The sequence below is a fragment of the Mirounga angustirostris genome, unplaced genomic scaffold (genome assembly GCF_029215605.1).
Source record: "Mirounga angustirostris isolate CCGP_5_RB_7025 unplaced genomic scaffold, mMirAng1.0.hap1 SCAF_4, whole genome shotgun sequence".
Classification (NCBI taxonomy): domain Eukaryota; kingdom Metazoa; phylum Chordata; class Mammalia; order Carnivora; family Phocidae; genus Mirounga; species Mirounga angustirostris.
In genome coordinates, this window is record NW_026991712.1 from 41,231,742 (window position 1) to 41,259,287 (window position 27,546).

Below are 27,546 nucleotides of genomic sequence, written 5' to 3' on the forward strand. Positions count from 1 at the left end.
AGATCACTTCTGATGATAACTTGATTATTTTACCACTGCAGTCATGGACTGCTAGTTTCCAGCCCAAAATTTGAAGGGTCCTTTCATTGCCTTTTGCCTCACCTTGACCTAAAGACCTCTCATTTTCTCAAATGGTCTTTCATTTACAATATGCTCTCAAAGAAACAGTATGATTTTCTGCCACCTCTGGAAGTTTGAGGATCCCTTCTCTATGCAATGGATATTTTTAGGGAGTGATATAAAATGTTCTTTGTTTTAAGAAGTTAAGTCATGGAAATGGAGCTTAGGAGGCTATTGTAGTAAACTGGGTAAGGAATAAAGACTTGGAATAAGGTCATGGAAATAAAAATGTTCAAGGAGAATGGACTCAAAGGATGCTGGAGATAAAATCTACAGCACCTGATGACAAATTGGATGTGATACATGATGAGTTGAAGATGATTCCTGAGGTTCCTATCTTGAAATTAATCATGTGCTTTTTGTATGCCAAGTATAGTGTGCTGACAAGATATGAGAAGAATATAAAATAAAAGCCCCTGAGGACTTACCTACTTGAAACCAAAAAAAAAAAAAAAAAATACAGGCAAAGTCTATTTCAAAAACATCCTTCTATCAAATGTTTCATCCTATTAGTAACAGAACAGAATTAGTAAATGTTTGCATCAATTCAGCTTTTCTCCTGTTAAAGACATGGAATTTTATTTTATTTATTTATTTATTTATTTTTTAAAGATTTTATTTATTTATTTGACAGAGACACAGCGAAAGAGGGAACACAAGCAGAGGGAGTGAGAAGGAGAAGCAGGCTTCCCGCGGAGCAGGGAGCCCGATGCAGGACTCGATCCCAGGACCCTGGGATCATGACCCGAGCCGAAGGCAGACGCTTAACGACTGAGCCACCCAGGCGCCCCTGGAATTTTATTTTATCTTTATTATGTAATAAAGCCTTAGTTATCCATTGGTTAACAACATATTTATATTATTCTCAGACACCATCTCTTTTGTGAAGTCCGAACCAAATGCGATCAATTGTTTTTGAAAACATGTAACACCCTTACTGCCATTATATTCTGGCTTGTATTTTGGTCATGTTTGATCCTCATACTTTCAAGTCTTTGAAAACACATTATAGACAAATATTTTGAGAATTGACTTAAAAGTTGATGATAATAGCAAGTATCAGCTGTAAGTGGGACTTAGAAGACCAACATAAATCGTGTATTCTGCACTATCCATGAGAACCATCCCTTGATTTTTTTTTTAAGATTTTTTATTTATTGGGGCGCCTGGGTGGCTCAGTCGTTAAGCATCTGCCTTCGGCTCAGGTCATGATCTCAGGGTCCTGGGATCGAGCCCCTCATCGGGCTCCCTGCTCGGTGGGAAGCCTGCTTCTCCCTCTCCCACACTCCCCCTGCTTGTGTTCCCTCTATCGCTGTGTTTCTGTCAAATAAATAAATAAAATCTTAAAAAAAAAAAAATTATTTATTTATTTATTTGACAGAGAGAGACACAATGAAAGAGGGAACACAAGCAGGGAGAGTGGGAGAGGAGAAGCAGGCTTCCGGCTGAACAGGGAGCCTGATGCGGGGCTCGATCCCAGGACCCTGAGATCATGACCTGAGCCGAAGGCAGACACTTAACGACTGAGCCACCCAGGCGCCCCTATCCCTTGATTTGAAGCTATTTTGTTCACTAATTCTGATTGTGATTTTGGATTAATGTGAGATTTTTTTCCCTGTACCTTTTCTTTAGAAGGGGGATCAAGGTTTATACTGTCAGTTGCTCCTGGAGTTGCTTCTCAAGCCGGCCTCACTTGTTCCTTATTGTTTGAAACTGAGCTTCCATGCCTCCTGAATACATTTTCCCTATCGTCACTCATCATAAGGACTTGCTGTCCTTTTCCATTGACTGGGAGGGTGACAATCATACAAACTAACAGGGTCAAACTGTGAAATGTATAATCTTCCCACGTGGGATACATTAAACAATGTATGTTCTATTTAGGGGCATCTGGGTGGCTCAGTCAAGCATCTGCCTTTGGCTCAGGTTGTGATCCCAGGGTCCTGGGATCAAGCCCCAATATTGAGCCCCATGTTGGGGCCCTCTTCCCCCTGCTTGTGCTCTCTCTCCCAAATAGGTACAATCTTTTTAAAAAATGTGTGTTCTATTTAAATATTTTTTAATTGGGGGGCGCCTGGGTGGCTCAGTTGGTTAAGCAACTGCCTTTGGCTCAGGTCATGATCCTGGAATCCCGGGATCGCGTCCCACATCGGGCTCCCTGCTCAGCAGGGAATCTGCTTCTCCGTCTGACCCTCCCCCCTCTCATGCTCTCTGTCTCTCATTCTCTCTCTCAAATAAATAAAATATTTAAAAAAATAAAAGCAAAACGGGTGTCTGGGTGGCTCGTCGGTTGAGTGGCTGCCTTCGGTTCAGGTCATGATCCTGAGGGTCCTAGGATCGAGCCCGGCATGGGGTTCCCTGCTCAGCGGAGAGTCTGCTTCTTCTTCTCCCTCTACCTCTTCCCACTCCTGCTCTCTTTCTCTCTCGCTCACTCTCTCTCTCAAATAAATAAAATCTTAAAAAAAAAAAAGCAAAACATTATTGGAACTTAGTGGTCTATTATTGAGATTTTCCCAGCAAAACTTCTATTTTAGGGGTGCCTGGGTGGCTCAGTTGGTGAAGCAACTGCCTTCGGCTCAGGTCATGATCCTGGAGTCCCGGGATCGAGTCCCACATCGGGCTCCCTGCTCAGCAAGAAGTCTGCTTCTCCCTCTGACCGTCCCCCCTCTCATACGCTATCTCATTCTCTCTCTCTCAAATAAATAAAATCTTAAAAAAAAAAAAACTTCTATTTTAGTAGACACAGGTTGCTGACTTGTACCAAGATTCTTTCCTCTCTTCTTTCAGATAGTAAGCCCTCTAAATATTTGTGAAAATGGATTTTATTAGAGTTGCCAGATAAAATACAGGACACTTTAGTATAACTATGTCCCATGTAATATTGAGCCATATTTAATACTAAAAGTTACCTGTTGTTTGTCTGAAATTCCCATTTAATTGAGTATTTGGTTTTTTCTTCAGTTTGGCTTGGTGTTTTGTTTTTGCTAACTCTGGCAGCTCTATATGGATTGAGACTACCCCATTCAAAGCCACCTAGCATTGATTGCTTTCAGGCCTTCTGGGAACATGTAATTAACAGATTAAATTCTTTCTTATGATGAAGGAAGGCAGTTAGATAGTAGGTGGACTCTGAGTACTTCAATTGCCCTAATTTAGAAACAAAATCTGTCACTTCTAAAGCCCTAACACAGGAAGTTGTTTCTGCTGCTTTGCCAGGCTATCAAGGGCTCGGGCCAGACCTGGATTGGCCTAGCGCAGCCTTGGAGCTACTACTGAACTACTTCTCAAACAGCTAGTGCAGATGACTTATCAGGCATACCTAGACCTGCCGTGCGGAGAACTAATCACACTTCCAAATTATAGGGATCTTAAAACCAAAAGAGCATAACAATTTTGGGCAGAAGATTGTTTCCCACCAAAATTATGACTTAGCAATATAACAATTTATGTAATATGTAATAGAGTGAATTGGAATGACATTTATTTTCTAAATACAGTTAAAAAAACATCAATTATGACATGACTTAAATATAGATAAATTTTTAAAATCCTATTGCAATCTTAGATAAACCCTCTGGCTGAGAATAGGGTTCTGCTGAGCCAGTAGCACTACATGTCCAGTAGATGGCAGAAGCAGCCGAAATCGGCAAGCGTAGGTAAATTTTATACCAAACTCTCTTTGGATATGTACTTCAATATAAAAAGCATACCATTAATAACTGGATTAATACATTTTAACATTTTTTTAAGATTTTATTTATTTGACAGAGCGAGAGAGAGACACAGTGAGCGAGGGAACACAAGCAGGGGGAGCGGGAGAGGGAGAAGCAGACTCCCCGCGGAGCAGGGAGCCCAATGCAGGACTTGATCCTGGAACTCCAGGATCATGACCCGAGCCGAAGGCAGACGCTTAACAACTGAGCCACCCAGGTGCCCCTACATTTTAACATTTTAAAAAAGATTATTTATTTATTTATTTGAGAGAGAGAGAGAGAGAGCATGAACGGCGGTGGGGGGTGCAGAGGGAGAAGCAGACTCCCCGCTAAGCAGGGAGCTCCATGTGGGGCTGGATCCCAGGACGGTGAGATCATGACCCCAGCCGAAGGCAGCTGCCTAACAGATTGAGCCACCCAGGCGCCCCTCATTTTAAGATTTTTAATGGTACTAAAGAAAAAACAATTTTTGCTGTTTAGCAACATTTAAATTTATAAAAATTCTTAAAGTTGTATGTAATTACTTTTTTTTTAGAATCACTTTAGTTTTCACCTTCAGGAATGAACATAAACTTGGTCATTCAACAAACAGTTATTGTATATATATCCCAAGCACAGGCTAGTCACGAAGGATACAGTGGGGAAGAAGGTATACACTGCTCTGACGGAAGTTACGATGTATGGGAGCTGACTACAGGGAGATCTCAGTGAATCAGGAAAGACCTTCCTCAGAAAACTACTTCTGAGTAGCAGTTAGTGAAGAGAGAGGTAAGAGGGGAAAAAAGTTGTTTCGGACAAAGATGGCAAAGAATTAGAAAAAGTACAACAAGGGCGCCTGGGTGGCTCAGTCGTTAAGCGTCTGCCTTCGGCTCAGGTCATGGTCCCAGGGTTCTGGGATCGAGCCCCGCATGGGGCTCCTTGCTCAACGAGGAGCCTGCTTCTCCCTCTGCCTGCAGCTTCCCCTGCTTGTGTTCCTTCTCTCGCTGTGTCTCTCTCTGTCAAATAAATAAACAAAATCTTTAAAAAAAAAAAAAAGAAAAAGTACAACAAAATGTAGCACATGAGACGAGGGCCTTGAAAAATGCTCAACAAATAGCAGGAGGCAGCCCATGCAATATCACTCAGCCATACGTGTGTGGGTTTTTTCCTACAGCAAATGGGAACCTTCAATCAAAAGGTTTTTAAGAACATGTAATCATTATGTGTGTTATTATCACACACCGAAAAATAAAGAGGCCAGGAGGAAACTTTTGGAGGGGATAGATATTTGTGGCATCGATTGTGGTTATGGTTTCACCTGTGTATACTTAACTCCAAGCTCATCAAGTTGTATATGTTAAATATGGGCAGCTTTTTGTGTCTCAGTCATACCTCAATTACTGCTTCTTTTTCTTTTTTTAAAGAACGTGTAATCTGGGGCTCATTGGGTGGCTCAGTTGGTAGGTGTCTGACTCTATTTCGGTTCAGGTCGGGCTCCGTGCTCAGTGCAGAATCTGCTTGAAATCCTCTGTCTCTCCCTCTATCCCTCCCTGCCATTCCCCCCCACCACCACTCGCACTCTCTCTCTCAAATAAATAAATAAAATCTTTAAAGAACATATAATCAGATCTGTGGTCATTTAAAAAGGTTTTTTAAAAAGCATTTTGGCGGGGCGCCTGGGTGGCTCAGTCGTTAAGTGTCTGCCTTCGGCTCAGGTCATGATCTCAGGGTCCTGGGATCCAGCCCCGCATCGGGCTCCCTGCTCAGTGGGAAGCCTGCTTCTCCCTCTCCCACTCCCCCTGCTTGTGTTCCCTCTCTCGCTGTGTCTCTCTCTCTCTGTCAAATAAATAAATAAAAATCTTAAAAAAAAAAAAAAGCATTTTGGCAATAGAGGAAAGCAGAATTTGATACAAGGGGTCCAGTATTGAGGCAAAAACCAGTGAAAGAGGAAGTTAAAGAATGACTTTCTTAACTTTGGCATCCAGTGGTATGCAGCACTGCTTCCTGAAGTAAAAAGAATACAAGGAGTAGCAGATCATAGAGATCATGGAGAGAGAAGTTCTATTTTAAGCATGTGGAATTTGAATTGCCAGGGGAGATGTCCAGATGGAAATGTCCATTATGGCTCCACAGAAGAGTGTGGAAGAAAATGAGTTTGCCCAGAGAATGAATAGAAGGAAAAGGCAGCTGAGGAAGGAACTGTTAGAAATACCATCAGGTAGGGACAGATGAATCACCAGGGAGGCTAGAAGCAGAATAAGCTGAGAATTTCACATTGATTTTTTTTTTCTACTGTTGCCCTGGAGGCGGGTGCACCGTTCCTGGAAGTCCTGCAATACCAGGTTGATGTGTGGAGTGGACAGAGCAAACTCCTATTCGATCTCCCTACTCCAAAAGTCCACTTAATATATTGTCCTTGGATAGAAGACATATCAGATATTAAACTGATAGGAACAGATACTACTCCTGATCTTAGGCAAAAGGCTGAGAAGCGATTCACATTGACTTTTTAAAAAGGATTTTATTTATTTATTTGACAGACAGAGACAGCGAGAGAGGGAACACAAGCAGGGGGAATGGGAGAGGGAGAAGCAGGCTTCCCGCTGAGCAGGGAGCCAGACGCGGGGCTTGATCCTAGGATCCCAGGACCCTGGGATCACAACCTGAGCTGAAGGCAGACACTTAACAACTGAGCCACTAAGGCACCCTATATTGATTTTTTAAAATTTTAAAAAATTTTTTATTTATTTTAGAGAGAGAGAGAGAGGGCGAGGGAGAGAGAATCTCAAGCAGACTCCATGCTCAGCGCAGAGCCCATCTTGGGGCTCAATCTCACAATCCATGAGATCATGACCTGAGCCAAAATCAAGAGTTGGACATTTAACCAACTGAGCCACCCAGGTGCCCCCACATTGATTTTTTTTAAGTTTATTTATTTAATAATCTCTGCAACCAATGTGAGGCTCAAACTCATGACCCTGAGATCAAGAGTTGCACACTCCACTGACTGAGCCAGCCAGGAGCCCCTCCATTAATTTTTTAAAATGTGTTTTTGGGGTGCCTGGGTGGCTCAGTCGTTAAGCATCTGCCTTCGGCTCAGGTCATGATCCCGGAGTCCTGGGATCGAGCCCCGCGTCGGGCTCCCTGCTCTGCAGGGAGCCTGCTTCTCCCTCTCCCACTCCCCCTGCTTGTGTTCCCTCTCCTGCTGTGTCTCTCTCTGTCAAATAAATAAATAAAATCTTTAAAAAAATAAAATTAAATGTGTTTTCGGTGTTTTTTTTTTTTCAAAGATTTTATTTATTCATTTGACACAGAGAGAGAGGAACACAAGCAGGGGGAGTGGGAGAGGGAGAAGCAGGCCTCCCGCAGAGCAGGGAGCCCGACGCCGGGCTCAATCCCAGGACCCCGGGATCATGACCTGAGCTGAAGGCAGACACTTAATGACTGAGCCACCCAGGCGCCCCTGTTTTTGGTGTTTAAATATTTTATTTATTTATTTATTTGACAGAGAGAGAGTACAAGCAGGGGGAGCAGCAGTGGGAGGGGGAGAAGCAGGTTTCCCGCTGAGCATCGAACCCTGGGATCATGACCTGAATGGAAGGCAGACACTTAACCAACTGAGCCACCCAGGCACCCCTGTTTTTGGTGTTTAATTCTACTATCATACAGGTTTCGGTTATAAAACACTGCCTCAAATTCAAGTGTGTAACCAGAAGCTTTGTTACCCATTTATCTACATTCACTTTTAGAACAGCAACAATATGCAGCTACTGAATAATTCAGGTGCTGAATCAGTGGCATGCTGGCAATAAAGTAAAAAGGCAGACCCAAGGAACACTCTGGAGCCCAACTTTGTGACACTATAAACAACGAAAGGTATTTGTGCTGGGCTCGGAAAAAGAGCCAAAGCGGAAAAAGGAACAGCTATGAGAGTATTAACCACATCATCCAGTCTCCAAATCTAATTTTCCACGTCCCTTCCTTTTACTTTCTGTGCAACTGTGAAGTTTTACTTGACCATTTCCTAGTCTATCATCATAGTAGTACCTACTATAATAGGTTGTTATGAAAAGTCATTTAACCAATATAATGCTTATTATTGTTGGACATACACATTCTCAGTGCTTGTTTTGTTGTAGTTTACAGTATATTCTTCCCATGTAATGAGTTCCAGCTTGGTTTTTGGCCCCAAATATCCCTCCACATTCCATATAATGGAATTGTGTTGAACTACAATGAAATAAGGACAAAATTTAGGCCTAAGATAGGGGCAAGTCAAGTAATTTGCTTCTGAACCTTTTTTCCCTAGGCCTACACTTTGGTATCTCGGCTTTTACTATCTCACTTAACACAAAGGAAGCAGTAAAAATGTAGAAAAACAGTATTCTCCTTAAGGCACCCACTTAGTGCTCTTATTCCCGAATTTCATCCTGGTGGCCTTCTGGTCTTCAAAGTTTATTTGTCAGAGACGGAGGGAGAGAGAGAGAGAGAGCACAAGCAGGGGGAGCAGCAGGCAGAGGAGAAGCAGGCTCCCCACTGAGCAAGAAGTCCAATGCGGGGCTCGATCCCAGGGTCCTGGGATCATGACCTGAGCAGAAGGCAGAGGCTTAACCAACTGAGCCACTCGAGCGTCCCCAGTTTTATTTTGTTTTTTGTTTTTGTTTAAGATTTTATTTATCTCTTTGAGAGAGAGTGCATGCATGAGCAGGGGCAGGGGCAGAGGGAGAGGGGGAAGCCGACTCCACTGAGCACAGAGCCTGACACAGGACTCTACATGGGGCTCCACACGAGGCTTGATCCCAGACCCCAAGATCATGACCTGAGCCTAAGTCAGACACTTAACCAACTGTGCCACCCAGGCGTCCCCACCAGTTCAGTTCTTTATTTTTTTTAAAAGATTTTATTTATTTATTTGAGAGAGAGAATGAGAGAGAGAGCATGAGAGGGGGGAGGGTCAGAGGGAGAAGCAGACTCCCTGCTGAGCAGGGAGCCCGATGTGGGACTCGATCCCGGGACTCCAGGATCATGACCTGAACCTAAGGCAGTCGCTTAACCAACTGAGCCACACAGGAGCCCCCCCCCACCAGTTCAGTTCTATTCTTCTGCTCTTCTCAAGAACATCACCTCCTACAGTGGCTTAATTTTAAATTTGGAGATCAATATATTTTTTAAAGATTTTATTTAACAGAGAGTGACACAGCGAGAGAGGGAACACAAGCAGGGGGAGTGGGAGAGGGAGAAGCAGGCTTCCCAAGGAGCAGGGAATCCGATGCGGGGCTCGATCCCAGGACCCTAGGATCATGACCTGAGCTGAAGGCAGACGCTTAACAACCGAGCCACCCAGGTGCCCCCATTTATTTTTTTATTTAGTAATGTCTACCCAACATGAGGCTCGAACTCATGACCCCAAGATCAAGAGTCCCACGCTTTTCCTACTGAGCCAGCCAAGCACCCTGGAGGATCCATTTTAAACTTGACCCAAAGGATTTGCTTCAAAATAATACAATGGGGAAAATGGAAAGGGATATAAAGCAAGATGGGCCTGGAGTTCATCATTGTTGAAGCTGGGTAAAGGGTGCAAAGTGTTCAACATTCTACTTTTTTATGTCCCCAATAGCTGGGGAAAGTAGGGAGATGAAGAGAAATTGTGCAATCAGCTATAAACCTAAGAGATGGACCTTTAAGGTCTTTTACATATTCTGGTCCTCTTTGTGCTCATTTTTTCTTCCTTCCCTTACTCCACATCCTACTTTTTTTCTGCCGTGAGAGTATCAGCTACATGTGTGCTATCTCAGGGAGGTAAATAGAAAAACAAGTTTAGCACTTAACTTTTTGGTTAAGGCAGGGAATAGACTGGGCAATGTTAAAAGCCTGCCAGAGACAGAGAATGTGGATCAGAATCTCAGCTTGCCTAGAGAACTCTGCCACCTCCTTGCGGATGGTGGCAGAGACACCCAAAGTTGAAGTACAAACCTGAAATCAAGGACTCCATTTTTTTTTAAAGGACATTGGCAAGCACCGGGACTGAAACACTTTCCAGGTGAACTAAACTTCCTATCCTGTGAATGCTTCACAAGGGCTGAGTGAACGGAAATGTGCTAGACAGAGGGAAATACAGGTATACTTCCTGCCGTGAGGTTGTAATCTAAATTCAGAATCGATACACTTGAACTCTGTAACAAGAGTATGTATGTCAAGTGATCCTGACAATATAGAACAGTTCTGAAATAGCAGACCTCAGCCAAGACTTGACTGTAGCCTGAAGAATGGAAAGAATTTGGATTTGAGAATATTGCAGAACTCCATATGGACAAAGAAAGAGTAATTGGAATAAAGGACTGTGTGGGATTCAGAAACAAAGTGCTACATCTTCTTAGTTTTCTGTGGCTTACGTTAGGTTTTTAAATTATCAAGTAGAGCACCAGTAAAAATGCAAGGATAAAATGATCTGACTGCTATAACAGTTAAACATTTCAAAATCAAAGTTTCAGTGATTTAGGTTTTAAAGGATGGTTGTTTGGGGGCGCTTGGGTGGCTCAGTCGGGTAAGCGTCTGTCTTTGGCTCAGGTCATGATCTCAGGGTCCTGGGATTGAGCCCCACATCGGGCTCCCTGCTCAGCAGTGAGTCTGCTTCCCCCTCTGCCTGCCACTCCCTCTGCTTGTGCTGTCAAATCAATCTTAAAAAGAAAAAAAAGGGTGGTTGTTTGAACTCTATCTGGAGTGCATTTATCCTTGGTGGCTTTTACAAATCCTCACGGCAAACAGAAAAAAACTTACCACCTTGGAAAAAGATGGCTTACCCATGCCCTCCCACCATGACCCTAACTCTTCCAGGAATAAAAGAGCACACACGCTTTGAGATTAAACAGGCAGGTTTTATTATCAAATGTAACAATTCTACGAAAAGTCAGTAGTATTGTGGTATTACTTTCTTAAAGTCTTTCAGAGCTTTGGGCAGACAGCATCTTAAGGCATCAAGTATAAACAACTCTTTTTCTGATCTTAAGTGCCAGTTGTCACCAATTTTCACACCAAATGGTATTGGGTTTTTTTCCTACTGCAGTTAGAGGGCCGTGGCTGGCCAGGTGAAGAGGGAATGTTTGGCTCTCCGTTCAAGGTGTTAATCAAAGTAATGCAACGGAAATAAAAATAGCAGCCACAGGAATCTGCAGAGCATTGCATCCAAACCAAGGACAATAGGGGTAACTTAAAGACACGTGTGCACTTTATCAAATCCTGTTTTCCTCTCTGGAGTTGTAGGAGGCAGCAGTACTCGTTAGCTAGTGTCTAATATTGCACTTTTTAGCATAAACACAGCTAAACACACAGTGCTAAACACTGACATTATCAGTACCTGCTTTAACGGCTTCAGTGTTTACTGCTCAGTCCAGCATGCTGACTACAATCCTAGGCTTTTAAAAGTTTTAATTATTTGACAGTTAAGGCATTAGAGAGAAAGGTTTAAGGCTCTATCTTAACATATACCAGCATTCACTTCAGTTAGTATATTGCTTTCTAGAATACACTGTTCAAATATTCTCATTTACGATATTAAAAACTATGGAATTTCTCTTATTAAAGTCCAGACCATCAGTAATGGGAAAAGTACAATATAAAATAATACATACGAAGCCACAATGTTCAGTTACAGTTTAAACTAGAAATTACTAACTACACATAGCTGCTTCATTTTTGGTTTTGCATTTTGGCCCCTAGTTCATTCTTATTTACAATGGTACCTGCTGAGAAAAAAAGAGGGAACTTTGAAGCTAGGAGTGTTTGGTGGTGGGTGCGCGAGGTCTTCTGATTTATCCCAAGGTGTTTTAAAAGGCAGTTTCCTTGGTTTAACTGTAAGACATCATGAGGGCCAAGAAAGTGGGAAAATATGATTTTTATTTAAGTTTGTGACTTAAGGATTCTAAGACCTTATTCCTGAATTACTTAGTGAGAGGGCACACTTGTGCAGAAGACAGGGAGATGGAAAACGAAAAATGGAAACACACAAATGAAGCTTCCACAACAGTTATTGATGGAGATGGTAGACACTAGTATTTTTTTTGTCCAAGACTTAAAACTTAGGAAACACCAATGATGCCATGTTAGCTGGAAGTAATGGAGTCACCCGATTTCAAATTCACATTTTAAATGCCTATTTGCAATCAGCAAGGAGCCAGGCATGCTGCTTGCTACAAGGATTTGGCTTCACCGGCTCAAATTTTTTACTCTCCCAAAAGGTAGGGCAAAAGCCCACTGTCCAATCATGTTTGCTGAGAATACTGCAGCCTGAGTATAGACAAACTTCCCATGAAGTTGCTAGAAGTTGTCATATCTGACGGTTTCAGGATCACCATACATCTTTCAAACACTGGAAAAAAAACAAACAAACACCATAATAAAATATTATAGTCTCCAAATTTCTCAATTATTGGGAGCTATAAAAAATTATTTTGAATGACACAAGGTTTAAAAAAAAAAAAAAGCCTTAGGTAGTCCAAATTTTTATTTTATACATAGCTGGCATTCACAAGGCAAGTTCTCAGAGAGTACAGTGCTGGTAAGTGAAGTTTGTGATAACTGGAATTTCCACAACTCCCTACCCTGTGTATTACCATACATGATAATGTGTATGTTTTCACCTCTATACTTCACTCAGCTCCTTTGTGGAGAGACCATTTTACAATGTCTATATGCACACAGACATTCCTCAGTCTGGGTTCCCAAGTTACCACAGCATTCTTCTGATATTAGAGGCTCGATACTACTATTAAAACCATTAAGACAATTTTTAAAAATTAAATTCTAGTATAAGAAATTTCAAATAATGTGAAACAAAAATATCTGAGTAAGAAGCAATGAGGCGGGGCACCTGGGTGACTCAGTCCATTGAGCATCTGCCTTCGGCTCAGGTCATGATCCCAGGGTCCTGGGATCGAGCCCCGCATTGGGCTCCCTGCTCAGCGGGAAGCCAGCTTTTCCCTCTCCCACTGCCCCCCTGCTTGTGTTCCCTCTCTCACTGCCCCCCTCTCTATCAAATAAATAAATAAATAAAATCTTAAAAAAAAAGGCAATGAGGCATACATTATAGGAAACATGAACTCTACATGTGAGTAGCTGATTAACAACCTTTATGTGGATTAATTCATTTATCCACACAACCATCCTATAAGATTACCATGTTATCCCCATTATGCAGATGGGGAAATGGAGGCATAGAGCAATTAAACCAGTAATTAGCAGGTCCAGAATTTGAACACAGATTGGTTCCACTATGCTATTTCACTTATACAACACACTTGGGCTCCATGCTCAGCAGGGAGTCTGCTTGAGATTCTCTCTCCCTGTCCCGCTTCCCCTGCTCATGCCCGCAAGAGCGCTTTCTAAGAAACAAACAAACAAATAAATCTTTTTAAAAAATTACTGTGGGATGCCCGGGTGGCAGTTGGTTAAATATCTGCCTTTGGCTCAGGTCATGATCCCAGGGTCCAGGGCTCCGCATTGGGCTCCTTGCTCAGCAGGGAGCCTGCTTCTCCCACTGTCTGCCACTCCTCCCCCACCGCCCCCTGCTTGTGTTCTCTAACAAACAAAATCTTTTTTAAAAAATTACTACAATTTGGGGACGCCTGGGTGGCTCAGTCGTTAAGCGTCTGCCTTCGGCTCAGGTTATGATCCCAGGGTCCTGGGTTCGAGCCCCGCATCGGGCTCCCTGCTCAGCGGGAAGCCTGCTTCTCCCTCTCCCTCTCCCTTTCCCACTCCCTCCACTTGTGTTCCCTCTCTCGCTGTGTCTCTCTCTGTCAAATAAATAAATAAAATCTTAAAAAAAAAAAAAAACACCTTAGAAAAAATTACTACAATTTGGTGACTTAAAACAACAGAAACTTATTCTCTCACAATTCTGACAGCCAAAAGTCAGAAATCAAGGTTATCAGCCAGGATGCATACCCTCCAGAGACTCTTGGGAACATTCTTTGCTTCTTCCAGCTTCTGATGGCTGCAGATGCTCCTTGGCTTATGCCTGCATCATCCCAGTCTCTGCCTCCATGGTTGTACTGCCCCCTCTTCTCCTGTATCTGCCCATTCTCCTTCAGCCTCTTGCATTAAGGGCCCACCCAGATAATGCAGGATAAATTCCTTTTCTGAAGATCCTTAATTTACATTTTTGGCCAGATAAGGTAACAGTCACAGGTTCCAGGGATTGGGACATGGATATATATTTGGGACCGCTGTTCAGCTGACTATAAGTACTTACTCTGCCATGCTCTTATTTGCTCAATGAAAAAGAGTACCAAGACTGAAACTAGAAGTGATGGATCTTTTGGTCAGCTTGGTCATAAGATGTATGACTCTGAAAGTTACCCAGCCTCCTGGGTTTCATTTCCTCATCTGTCATATGGAGCCATAGGGCACCCGCCCCGATGCCTCACAGTGCTAAGACTCAAGAGGCACTGGAGGTATAAAATGTTTAAGAGCATAAGGCCCTCTATTGGTGTAAGTATCATCTACTGGTGATGATAAATCTGATTATTAATATAGATGAGTTGAAAACAATATATAGTCATACTATAAGGTTAAGAGGAAAAGAAACTAGGTCCAAATTGCATGAGGGCATACAAAAAAGCTGAAATATTCATTGTGGTTATTTCTGGAGGATGGAATTATTAGACTTCTTTGTACATGTCTATACGTTCCAAATTCTTTAAAATGAACACACAATACTTTTGTGATCCTTACCTCCCAGGGTTGCTGAGATCATTAAAAGAGATAACTTATAACTTATGCCAAGTGTTTCACAAAATACCCCACGTAAATTTTTTATAATTCTCAATATAAAAGCAGATTAATCTGATGTTAGAATAAAGTGCAAATTTTTTTTTTTTTTTAAAGATTTTATTTAGGGGTGCCTGGGTGGTTCAGTGGTTAAGCGTCTGCCTTCAGCTCAGGTCATGATCTCAGGGTCCTGGGATCGAGCCCCGCATTGGGCTCCCTGCTCAGCGGGAAGTCTGCTTCTCCCTCTCCCACTTCCCCTGCTTGTGTTCCCTCTCTCGCTGTGTCTCTCTCTGTCAAATAAATAAAGTCTTTTATTTATTTATTTGACAGAGAGAGCGCGCAAGCACGAGCAGGGGGAGTTGCAGGCAGAGGGAGAAGCAAGCTACTTGCTGAGCAAGAAGCCCGATGTGGGACTTGATCCGAGGACCCCAGGATCATGACCTAAGCCAAAGGCAGATGCTTAACCGACTGAGCCACCCAGGCGTCCCAAAAATCTGGGTTTTAACAGAGCACCTGATTTGCTATTCTATCATGACCCCAAGCATAAGATAGAATCAAAGGTGAGTAATGGTTATAGTCAATTCAGGGTATTTCTAACGTAATGGCAAAAAGTCCCATTTCTAATTCAATATGTTCATTTTACTATATAGATAGTATGCTTATCAAATTCATAAACAACATTTAGAGGTTGAATAAAGAACATTTCAAATGACAAAGTATGGACCAAAAAGAGTATCAGAAGTCTAGATTAATGTGCTCCCATCACTGTGTACTAGACTAGAAAATACCCACTTCCCACTGCAAAGTATCTGGGCATGGTGCTCTCTAGGACCCAAGAGATCTTGAAACCTCACAGAAAATGGCAGAGAATCATCACCTCCACCCCCAAACTGAGGTTTCTAAAACTTCAGAAGGAGAGTCTAAGACCCCAATTGTCATTTTTCAAGGACAACATTCTACTACTAGTAACCACGTTTTCCAATTTAGAATCCATATGGTTAAGGCCCATAGGATCCTCAGCCATAAATATGGTAACAAAATTTGAAGATGGTATGCCAGGAAACCAATTTCAGCAAACTCAATAATAAAAAATGAAGAAATTAAGCCACACCAATTCCTGACCATGTCCCCACAATACATTCTCTCAAGCAGTCTCACACAGAAAGCCAGTATCCTTTAAGAAAAGTTTACCAATTAAACTATTTTCAAAAACTATCAGGGTTCCTTCCCTCTAGATTTAGACAATGAACCTTAAAAACACTATGCTAACAGAAATAAGCTAATCATGAAAAGACAAATATTGTGTTATTTATGAGGTACCGAGAATAGTCAAATGCATAGAAACAGAAGTAGAAAGGTTGCCAGGGGCTGAGGGAAGAGGGAAATGGGGAGATCCAGTTTGAGAAGACGAAGCCAGATGGTGGTGATGGTTACAGAATAATGTGAATGTACTTAATGCCACTGAACTGTACGCTTAAAAATGGTTAATTTTATGTTATCTATACTTACAACTATCAAAAAAAAAAAAAAAAAAAAAGAAATGGGGGGAAAAAGTACACCCAACTCAATAGAATTACCATAGGACTCAGTGATTCCACTCCTAGATACATGCCCAAGAGAATTAAAAACAGGTACTCGAGGGCGCCTCAGTGGCTCAGTTGGTTAAGCGACTGCCTTCGGCTCAGGTCATGATCCTGGAGTCCCGGGATGGAGTCCCGCATTGGGCTCCCTGCTCAGCGGGGGGTCTGCTTCTCCCTCTGACCCTCCCCCCTCTCATGCTCTATCTCAGTCTCTCTCTCAAATAAATAAAATCTTAAAAAAAAAAAAACAAAAAAACCCCCAGGTACTCGAAGATTTGTACATAAATATTCATCTCAGCGCTGTTTACAGTAGCAAGAAGGTGGAAACAACCCAAGTGTCTATCAGTAGAGAAATGAACAAAATGTGGCATATCCATACAATGGAATATTATTCGGCCATAAAATGGAATGAAGTACTGATACATGCCACAACAAGGATGAACCTCAAAAACACGTGAAGTGAAAAGCAGCCAGTCACAAGAGTCATATATTGTAGGATTCCATTTATATGAAATATCTACTATAGGCAAATCCACGCAGACAGGAAGCATAGTGGTTGCCAGGGTCGATGGGGAAGGAAAACAGGAGAGATACTGCTTAATGAGCATGGGGTTTCCTTTTGGGTGATTAAGAGGTTTTGGAACTAGATAGAGATGGTATTTACACATGTTGTGAATACACTAAATGTCAATGAATTGTAGACTTAAAAATTATGGATTTTGTTATGTGATTTTTACCGCAGTTAAAACAAAAACAAAAAGCATACCCAACCTGCATTCCACATGAAATACAGCAAATGGATTTCCAAATGGAAAAGTTTTCCCTTGAGCCCAAAATAACATACAACTATTATCCATAAATGTTACTTAGATACGGTCTCCTTGGGCGACACACTGAATTCCAGTCTCCCATTTCTTCCAGGATTTCTGACCCTCCTACATCACACTAAAGAAAAGGGGAAACTTCTCACCCAACTCATAAAAAATACTTTCAGATTCTCTACCTCTTTTTGTCTGACCCTTTATGATTTAGCTTTCACATCATAGTGCCTTACCTTCTTTTCTGAGGATCGTCTAACTGCTGGGGCCCTTAAATACAAACCCATTCTTTGGGTAGAGTCCTGGCCTGGTCATTTGTGTGTACAAATCCATCATCGGCTGCATACTAAAATGCAAGTTAGAACAAACAGGATCAAAAGATGGACAAACTGCCACTATGGATGATTAGTATTTTAACTGAATAGATCTACCAACAGTATTATACTCTATTTAGACTGTGGGAAACAAGTTAAAACTCTGGTATAAACCACATACATAACCACAAATCCCAAGTCACCACATCCTACTTAACATGTCTAAATACCATAAAACTTCCTTTTAGGAAGTTCGTTCTACTGAACACAGGGATAAGAAAAGAATACCCTAACACAATAAACACCAAACCTTTCAGATCTTGCTAACGGTACAGTTTCTATGATACCACAGGTGTGACTAGATGCAAAAGAGTTGAGTACCAACTATTTGTAAGGTATTGTACAATACGCCCAGCCTCTGCAAACAACTCTGTGAACTTTAAATATTAGATGTTACTGGGAATATCAGCCTAATTCTCCCAGGAGGACAGCAAGTAAAAATATCAGCAGTGGCAGGCTCAACGAAATACTGATTAAAGTCAGTATTTTGAGAAGAAACAAAAACTAGCACTATTGAAAATGCAAAGCCACTAACAGTAAACGGTAAAGCAAAGAGCAAATAAAGTTAAAGGAATTATGAAAGGATACCAGCAAAGAGCAAATAAAGTGAAAGGAATTATGAAAGGATACCAGACAGTCCAGAATAAGAGGCCCATTAACGAAAATACAGATACGGGTTTATTTTCACAACCAGAATGACATTCTCCTGACCGAATATTTTCATGGTAGCTTGTCTTGATATAGTCAGTTCTCATTCTATAAATCTCATTTATCAAAATGGACCCAACCCAGGCACTTTAACTTTATAAAATTATAGATTTTTTCATTATATATATATATATATATATTTTAAATCTCTACACCCAATGTGGAGTTCAAACTCACGGCCCCAAGATCAAGAGTCACGTGCTCTTACGACTGAGTCACCCAGGAGCCCCTACCTCAAGATATTTTTTAAAGGCAGAATCAGAAACTATCAAGAGATTTCATTCACTCAACTGATTATTGCCACCTATTTGTTTAAATTATATATTACATAACCATATGATAATCGTAACCAGAAATCAAATGAAAACCTCCCATTAAATCAAAAACAGCAAGAAATACACCATAAATAAAGACAAACACAAAATACACTTAAGAGAACACAGTTTTAAGTCATCCTCCACTGATTCTGTCTTACAGTAAAGCCACACCTAAACAATCTGAAATCCTATAGCGAGTGGCTATTACCAAAATAATGGAGTACAGGGGAAAAAAAAAAGGCAACATGGACTCTCAAAGACAGAAAATATGAGCCTTTATGTAAGAGTGATACAAAAGATTTCAGAGGCATGCACAGTTACTGCCTTAAAGATGAAATTACTAAAGACACTGGAATAATTTGATATACTTATTAGGTGAGGTTCCTATGTAATCTTTAAGTATAAGCTTTAGGCCCAACCTGGGGTTTGAACTCACCACCATGAGATCATGAGTTGCATGGTCTACCAACTGAGCCAGCCAAGCACCCCAGGTTCCTACATAATCCTAATTTGTTGATCCAGTTCATAAACTCAAGCACTTCAGCAATGAAGGCCAAATGACTTGAGATGAAATAGTTTTGCACAATCTTCTTACTTCTGATTATACCAGATAACTCTAACCTTCAATGATTCCCAAGAAGCTACTAGAAAATAAACTGCTACAAACTTATTTGATCTCAACTCTGAAGCATGTCAATCTTTTAGCTATAAATCTAGAAATAACTGCTTTTGTTTGTTTCTGGTAGAATAAATACCCATAAAAGCCAGCCATAGAACTCTTCACAATAAGAGCAATTTTGCTTAATGTCATAACCAATTTATGTATATGATCACTTCTCTATTCAGTTGAAGGTGAAAAGTTGATTAGTCAAAACAAAAAAGAAAATTAATTCAGCTAACCCCTAAAACTTGAAACTTTGCTTGTAACTTTCCAGAATTAGAAAACATTGGAAGAAAATATTGAAACTCAAATGTTTATCTTGGTCACATTAAGCAATTTCTTCAATAGCCTTCAGTAAAATTCTATTCCTTTCATAATCTCATGAATCTCATATGAAGTTTAGAAAGTAACTTTGTTTAGTTCTGCAAGAGCTCCCAGTAGGCAGCATATTGGATTAAGGAAGAAGCAAAGTCTCTCCAATAGTCCCCCTTATCAGCAGTTTCAGTTACCCTCCACAAGAAGCAGAGGATCCTAATGCGACATCACGATGCCTAAGTCATTCACCTCAATTCCTCTCACCACATAGGCATTAAGCCAGGCAGTAACAAAAAGTAACTTTTGTCCAACCTTCATTGGATTTTCTTCATTTGCCAGAGAATACTCTATGTTAAAAGCCCATAAGACCATTACAGTAACTTGGTGGGTTTGTGGCATTTCCACTGAGATCATTTTAGCTGAGCTCTACAGTCCTCCATGATTCATGGCTATCAAGCTTGTAAACCCATTCTAACAGCGAAAACAGCCTCTGCAAGCATGACCTGTACAACGCTGTACTGTAAATGCTCAGGCTTATTTTAGGATTTGACATTTATGTCTATAAACACTTTTCAACTCTAGAGACTCAAGCAAAGTTCAGCTCCAAGAAGAAAGATAATTTTTGCTATTGATGCAATAAAAAAGCTTCAGGATACGGATTTTTAGACATTGCAGGAAAGGAATTCAGGTTCTAGGTAATTATGTCATTTGTGGAAAGAAAGATTGCTCAGATGTGATGGCATGAGGAGATTTTGCTTCCTGTTAAAGAGCTCTTATCAAGAAACATCTCATTTTTTAGCTTGAGCCAGAAAACAACTGATAGACACCGGCAGTTGTAGAAAAACCCGGTAAGACTGAATATTCGTTTTACAAGAATTACAGCAGATCATTTCATAAAAGGCTTATTATCCTATAGCTCATTTTAATAAGTTAGCATCTAAAGATTCATTGAGTCTCCTTTGTTTTTTTCCAGGTTAGGCAGAGAGGCCTCTAACCACTTTTTAAATACTCAAGCTTCATGTTTAAGTACATTTTTGTTGTTGTTGTTGTTAGTCAAGAATGTGACTTTGATGAAAACTCCTTAGCAGCCAACCCTATTCTGGATGAAAAGACCCACACTGCTGTGTGCTCTGAAGATCTTTCCCAAAATAGCCCGATTTTCAAAAAGAGCACCAACAGATTATGTTGACACAAGTAGAACAGCACAGAAAAGCCCTCATCTTGTCAAAGGGGTGAGTTTGAAGTTAGCATTCACACGACTAGTCCCTCTGACATTGCCTCTGGTTCTTTTTGCCTCTGTAAGCAAATCTATCAGCACATGTACACATGAGGTTCAGAGAATCTGCTTCTTTCCTGGCTGCATTCTTCAGACAAATCAACGTAAGTAATAAGGGCACTGTGTATTTTTCTTCTTCAAGCTACTGACCTGGTAACCTTGGAAGAAGTTAAGAATTTCCTTAACTCCAGTATTGTAGGCCAGGCCCTGCATTCTGACCACCGTGCCAGGCTGTGGAGGGACACCGCTAAGATTAGCAGCTGTAGGGAAGTAGCCAAGACTATTGGGCGAACCTGGGGGGCTAAAGGGAGAGAAAGCACAGTGAACCAATAGGAATAGACAACGTCCAATATTTACTCTAAAAACATTGGTTATTTAAGGAAACATATTCTCAAGATGATCTTTCTTAGAATTCTCAGTTATCTCTCCCAAGACAGGTAAGAACACCATAGCTGATCTGTCCCACATTTCCACAAAAGTCAAAAGTTGAAAAGTAGAACAGTCAATATAGAGTTAAGTGCAAGGCTTCCCCAGAAATCCAGTTCTGAGATTCTTAAAGGGACAGGAAGGAGAGAATTAAACCTTCACAGTCACTCAACCACAAAGCACCACTTCCAAAGCCCAGTTCATTGATGATTAACTGGCTAGTTACCCAGAATAGTAAGGCATGAAAAGGCATGAATTCAAAGGACTCCTAGGAACCATAGCCACAGAGACCAAAAGTATCCAAAGTTATTGCTCCAAAGAATAGACTGTTCTACCCGTATGTACAAGCAATTGTACAGCACAAAACACAAAGTACTATAGCACTCATGAGTTAGTTCTTCCAACCTGACTGGAAAAAAAGGTAGTGAAGTGAGTAAATTGGAAGGACACATAACAAATTAAATCAATCACCATTAACACAAGGGGAAAATTGATGCTTGTGTCCTCTTGCGTATCTGCAGCAATTACCTCCAAGGAGAACAAGCCAAGTGAATACATAATCATTCTTCATGTGGCAACTCAAGTGATTACCATATTATGAAATTAGTTTCATCCTGTCCCCCACCCAATCTGTTTTCCATCACAATTAGTGGCCAGATACCTGTAACTGAAAATATATAGGGGAAATTTTTTTAAGGACCTTATTACCTTAAAGAGCAATAAAGACCCACAGCTTTAGATTATTAAATCTTATAAATCTAGGTAATTATCCAATTTCAAAGACAAGTAAACACATAATGGAAGGGACTAAAAATCTTTGAGATTATTCCTCCTACATAATCCTAACTGATGGGCTAATAGGAATAGTGTCAGATGTGCATATAGTTCCAGATTCCATTTTTTTTTTTATTAGCACAGTAACTTTGAGCAAGTCACTTAATTTCTCTGAACTTCAATTTCATCATTTGCAAAATGGGGATAATAGCACCTTCTTAGTTTCACAGAACTGTTCTTCAGATTCAATGATATAACATACCAAATTACTCCATAAATCATAAAATGAAGTAATTTATGTTATTTCCATAACCATCATTCCATTTCATCATTTTTTAAATATTAGAGCCTGAAGATATTATTTGACATCAAGCTGCCCTTAACCTTTTAAGTCTATAAAGCAATGATCCTCAACTTGTTTGCATATTAGAGTCATTTGCGAGATGTTTACAACTTTGTATGAGGAGAGCCTGTTTAGAAGCTAATAGTCAATCTATGTGCAACTAGGAGAGCAAAGACAGAGGGAATGCTGAACTTTACACCTGAGCAGAAATTTAGTCATCACTCAGACACCACTCCTATTTTTACAAAGGTAGAAACAGAAACTAAGAGTTAAATAATTTCCCAAAGGTCACACAACCAGTTAGCTCTTCAAACAAACCAGAAGAACCACCCAGATTTTTCAACCACTCACTCATTCAAAGACCATATTTTGCTCATGTCAAATGCCTCATAGATACTAACTCTAATTCACAAGGACCACCAAGCCTTCTCTGTGTATTTAATTGTTATTCAGTTTTCCACACTGACGATGAGACTCAGACTGTTTCCACAGTATACAACTTACTTCCATGCTCTGTCCTGACACAGTCTAGTCCTTTGGCTAAAGATCTCCTATAAATTAAATCTAGGTGTCGAATACATTCAAAATACAAACAAGACAAAACAGAAAAAAGTTATCCCACTGGAAATGTAAGGCTTTAGTGACAACTATGTTCAGCATCTATAAGGAAGCATCCTTTCTCATGAAGCCTAAACTTGGAATCCTATCCTTGTGTTTTGCACTAGGATTCCTGCTATACACAAGGCATACTAAGGAAAATTAAACAACTGTGTATCTACCTGACAGGACATGAGAGTAAGAATTTTCTTTTTTTTTTTTTTTTTAAGATTTTATTTATTTATTTGAGAGAGAGAGAATGAGAGAGAGCACATGAGAGGGGGGAGGGCCAGAGGGAGAAGCAGACTCCCTGCCGAGCAGGGAGCCTGATGAGGGACTCGATCCCGGGACTCCAGGATCATGACCTGAGCCGAAGGCAGTCGCTTAACCAACTGAGCTACCCAGGCGCCCGAGAGTAAGAATTTTCTAACAACCTAAATACTAAAGTCTTTCAGATTATTGAAGTAAGAATCAACAAAAATAATTTATAAAAAATGACAAGATGTAGACAAAGTAAACCCCTATGTAGAAAATAAAGTTTTTAAAAAAGCTAAAATCAAAAAACCAGTTCAGTAAAGTTAATATACAAGATCAATACATAAAATAGACCCATTTCATTTCTATACCCTATAGTGAAAACACAAATATGACATTAAGAAAGTAATTCCATTCACCATAGTATAAAAAAAAACACTTAGGAAAAAAACTAACATAGGAATAGCTAGACTTGTATACTGAAAACTAAAAGACATTGCTTAAAAATAAAAGATAATCTACATACAAGGAAAGACAGCCCATGTTCATAAACAGAAGACTTTATATTGTTAAAATGACAATACTGTCTAAATGCACCTAAAGATTCAATTCAATAGCTATCAAAATTCCAACTGTTTTCTTTTTTTAACAAGAATAAAAAAATAACTGAATCTAAAACATACAAGGAAATGCAAAGGACTCAGAAGAGCCACACTCTCTTGAAAATGAACAAAGCAGGGCGCCTGGGTGGCTCAGTTGGTTAAGCGACTGCCTTCGGCTCAGGTCATGATCCTGGAGTCCCAGGATCGAGTCCCGCATTGGGCTCCCTGCTCGGCAGGGAGTCTGCTTCTCACTCTGACCCTCCCCCCTCTCATGCTCTCTGTCTCCCATTCTCTCTCTCTCAAATAAATAAAATCTTTAAAAAAAAAAAAAAAGAAAATGAACAAAGCAGGAGTTACATTTGCTAAATTCAAAACTTACTATAAAACTACAGTAATCAAGACAGTGTGTTGCTTCCATAAAGGTAGGTAATGATCAACGGAATACAACTGAGAAGCCAGAAATAAACCCTTATATTTATGGTTCATGTGAGTTTTGACAAGAGTTCTAGACAATTCAGTGAGGAAAGAATAGAAAAGCAAACGCTGGGAGATGTTGTGGATTTCCAGACCACTACAATAAAGTGAGTATCAAAATACAAAGAGTCAAATGAAGTTTCTGGTTTCCCAGTGCACATACAACATTTTGTCTAGACTATACTGTAATGTCTTAAGTGTGCAACAGCTTTAGGCCTAAAAAACAGTGGAACTATCTTAAAAATACTTTATTGCTAAAAAATGCAAAGTATCACTTGAAGTTTCAGCTAGTTATAATTACTGATCACAGATCATAACAAAATACTATGAAATATTTCAAAAATTGCCAAAATGCAACAGAGAAATGGAGTAAATGCTGTGAAAAAGATGGTGCAGGATTGCCATAAACCTTCAATTTGCAAAAAAAACCCAGTATCTACAAAGTGCAGTAAAGCAAAGCACAATAAAACAAGGTATGCCTGTTGTCTTTCCAAAAATAGTGCTGGAATAATGTAATATCCACATGCAAAAGAATGAATTGAGACCTCTATCTCACACGACATAAAAAAATTAATCCAAGTTGAAGATACCTAAATATAAGAGCTAAAATTACAAAACTTTTTTTTTTTAACGATTTTATTTATTTATTTGACAGAGACAGAGAAAGCGAGAGCAGGAACACAAGCAGCGGGAGTGGGAGAGGGAGAAGCAGGCTTCCCCCCGAGGAGGGAGCCCGGTGTGGGACTCGATCCCAGGACCGTGGGATCATGACCTGAGCCGAAGGCAGACACTTAACGACTGAGCCACCCAGGTGCCCCTAAAATTACAAAACTCTTACAAGAATATGTAGTTAATCTCCACAACCTTGGGTTATATATTACAACAGAACTATAAATGAGAAAATGAGACACTGATAAACTGGACTTCATCACAATTTCAAACTTTGTGCTTTAAAGAACACCATTAAGGGGTGCCTGGGTGGCTCAGTTGTTAAGCGTCTGCCTTCGGCTCAGGTCATAATCTCAGGGTCCTGGGATCGAGCCCCGTGTCGGGTTCCCTGCTCCACGGAAAGCCTGCTTTCCCTCTTCCGCTCCCCCTGCTTGTGTTCTCTCTCTCGCTGTGTCTATCTCTGTCAAATAAATAAATAAAATCTTAAAAAAAAAAAAAAAACCACCATCAAGAAAATGAAGATAACCCACAGACTGGTAAAAGGTATCTATAAATCATCTCATAAGGTCTCTCATCTAGAATATATAAAGAAATTTTACAACTGAAAAAATAAAACTAGGGGCACCTGGGTGGCTCAGTCATTAAGTGTCTACCTTCAGCTCGGGTCATGGTCCCAGGGTCCTAGGATGGAGCCTGTGTTGGGCTCCCTGCTCAGTGGGAAGCCTGCTTCTCCCTCTGCACCCCCTCTCCCTGCTCGTGCTCGCTCTCTCCAAAACATAAATAAAATCTTAAAAAAAAAGAAAGAAAACAAAACTGGCGCCTGGGTAGCTCAGTTGGTGAAGCATCTGCCTTCAGCTCAAGTCATGATCCCGGGTCTTGGGATCGAGCCCCACATCAGGCTCCCTGCTAAAGGGAGCCTGCTTCTCCCTCTACCATTCCCCTAGCTTATGCTCTCTGGCTCTCTATCTCTGTCAAATAAAGAAAGAAAATCTTCAAAAAAAGAGAAAGAAAAAAGAAAACTAATCCAGTTTTAAAACATACAAAGGATTAACATTTCTCCAAAGAAAATGTACAAATGGCTAAAAAGCACATATTAAGATGCTCAAAATCAATAATCATTAAGGAAATGTAAATCAAAACCATAATGAGGAATCAAATCCATACCCAAGAAAATGGTTAAAAGAAGAGTTTAAAAGGCTGTGGACAAATTGAACTCTCATACATTCCTGGTTAGAAATGTAAAATGGAGGGGTGCCTAGTTGGTCCAGTCAGTGGAACATGCGACTCTTGGTCTCCAGGTTGTGGGTTCCACCCCCATGTCAGGTGTAGAGATTGCTTAAAAATAAAATCTTAACGGGGCACCTGGGTGGCTCAATTGTTAAGCATGTGCCTTCGGCTCAGGTCATGGTCCCAAGGTCCTAGGATAGAGCCCCACATCAGGCTCCCTGCTCGCTGGGAAGCCTGCTTCTCCCTCTCCCACTCCCCTGCTTCTGTTCCTTCTCTCACTTTGTCTCTGTCAAATAAATAACTAAAAAAATTTAAAATAAAATCTTAAAGGGGCACCTGGTGGCTCAGTCAGTTTTGTCTGACTCTTGGTTTCAGCTGAGGTCATGATCTCAGGGTCAAGAGGACCTCAGCTCCATGCTGGGTGGAGAGCCTGCTTGCGATTCTCCCTCTGCCCCCACTCCTCTCTCTCTCCTCAAAAAAAAAAAAAAATTTTTTTTTTTCCTTTGCAGAATAGGGAAAGATATATGAAAATACTGGGGGCCAAGGTGCCTACCACATCAGAACACTCATAATACACACTATTGAAAACAAGCCTTATAATATACTTCCTTCATGTATTAATTACAAACTACTAAACATTGGTAATACTAATTAATATTATGACATTCAAAATAGAGGTAGTCGTAGTGTGACAATGTTCATAATCTGAAGACTTGCCATATTTCTTTGGAAAAGAGTGGATCAAAGTATTATCTAAGCTGTTAGAGAAATAGATTAAGTGAGAAGATTAGAGAACTACATTCTCCCCTCTGATGAGTCACAACACATTAACACAGGAAACACACCACCTTGCAAAATTATTGCAGAGCCTTTGTATTAACATTTGTAACACCACTGCGTTATAAAGACCATGTATTTGGAAAGTGGAGAAATACTTGGAATCCCAGTAAGTGTAAAGGCTGGAGTCAATTTTCATGTAGGACATTTTTTTTCCTTTTTTTCTTTTTTTTTTTATTTGACAGAAAGAGACACAGTGAGAGAGGGAACACAAGCAGGGGGAGTGAGAGAGGGAGAAACAGGCTTCCCGCTGAGCAGGGAGCCCGATGTAGGGCTCGATCCCAGGACCCTGGGATCATGACCTGAGCCGAAGGCAGATGCTTAACGACTGAGCCACCCAGGCGCCCCTGGACATTTTTTTTTTTCTAAAAAAAATTTTTTTTCCAAGCTCACGGGGCACAACATGGGGCTTGAACTCATGATCCTGAGTTCCAGTTTATTAGTTATTTTGAATTTAAATGGAAAATGCTTCATATTAAAGGCATTTTGCTTTTGCTGGGAAAAACAAGAAGACAGTTTAAAAGACCTCATTAACTTGGGGAGCCTGGCTGGCTCAGTTGGTGGAGCACGTGACTCTCGATCTCAGGGTTTTCAGTTTGAGCACCATGGTGGGTGTAGAGATTACTTAAAAATAAAAATGTTTAAGGGCGCCTGGGTGGCTCAGTCGGTTAAGCGGCTGCCTTCGGCTCAGGTCGTGATCCTGGAGTCCCGGGATCG

General features: G+C 40.7%; 1 protein-coding gene and 1 non-coding gene across 5 annotated transcripts in view; both read right to left on the reverse strand.

Moving 5' to 3' along the window:
• Nucleotides 1-6,117: 6,117 nt before the first annotated feature.
• Nucleotides 6,118-6,308, reverse strand: LOC123860752 (U2 spliceosomal RNA). The gene has a single exon (XR_006794863.1). It is a non-coding gene; the product is annotated as a U2 spliceosomal RNA (small nuclear RNA).
• Nucleotides 6,309-11,908: 5,600 nt separating this feature from the next.
• The window catches only part of ESRP1 (epithelial splicing regulatory protein 1), a 53,766-nt gene continuing 38,128 nt past the window's right edge, over nucleotides 11,909-27,546 (reverse strand). For 2 of the 4 annotated variants that reach the window (XM_045899204.2, XM_045899205.2), the window contains exons 14-15: nucleotides 20,776-20,926; nucleotides 17,217-17,320 (exon numbers count right to left, since the gene is read on the reverse strand). In XM_045899204.2, the coding sequence (XP_045755160.1) occupies nucleotides 17,246-17,320; nucleotides 20,776-20,926 (226 nt within the window). In that variant the 3' untranslated portion in view covers nucleotides 17,217-17,245. Of the gene's footprint in view, nucleotides 12,178-17,210; nucleotides 17,321-20,775; nucleotides 20,927-27,546 lie in introns of those variants that run through there. The other 2 variants (XM_045899203.3, XM_045899206.2) reach the window with 2 other exon arrangements.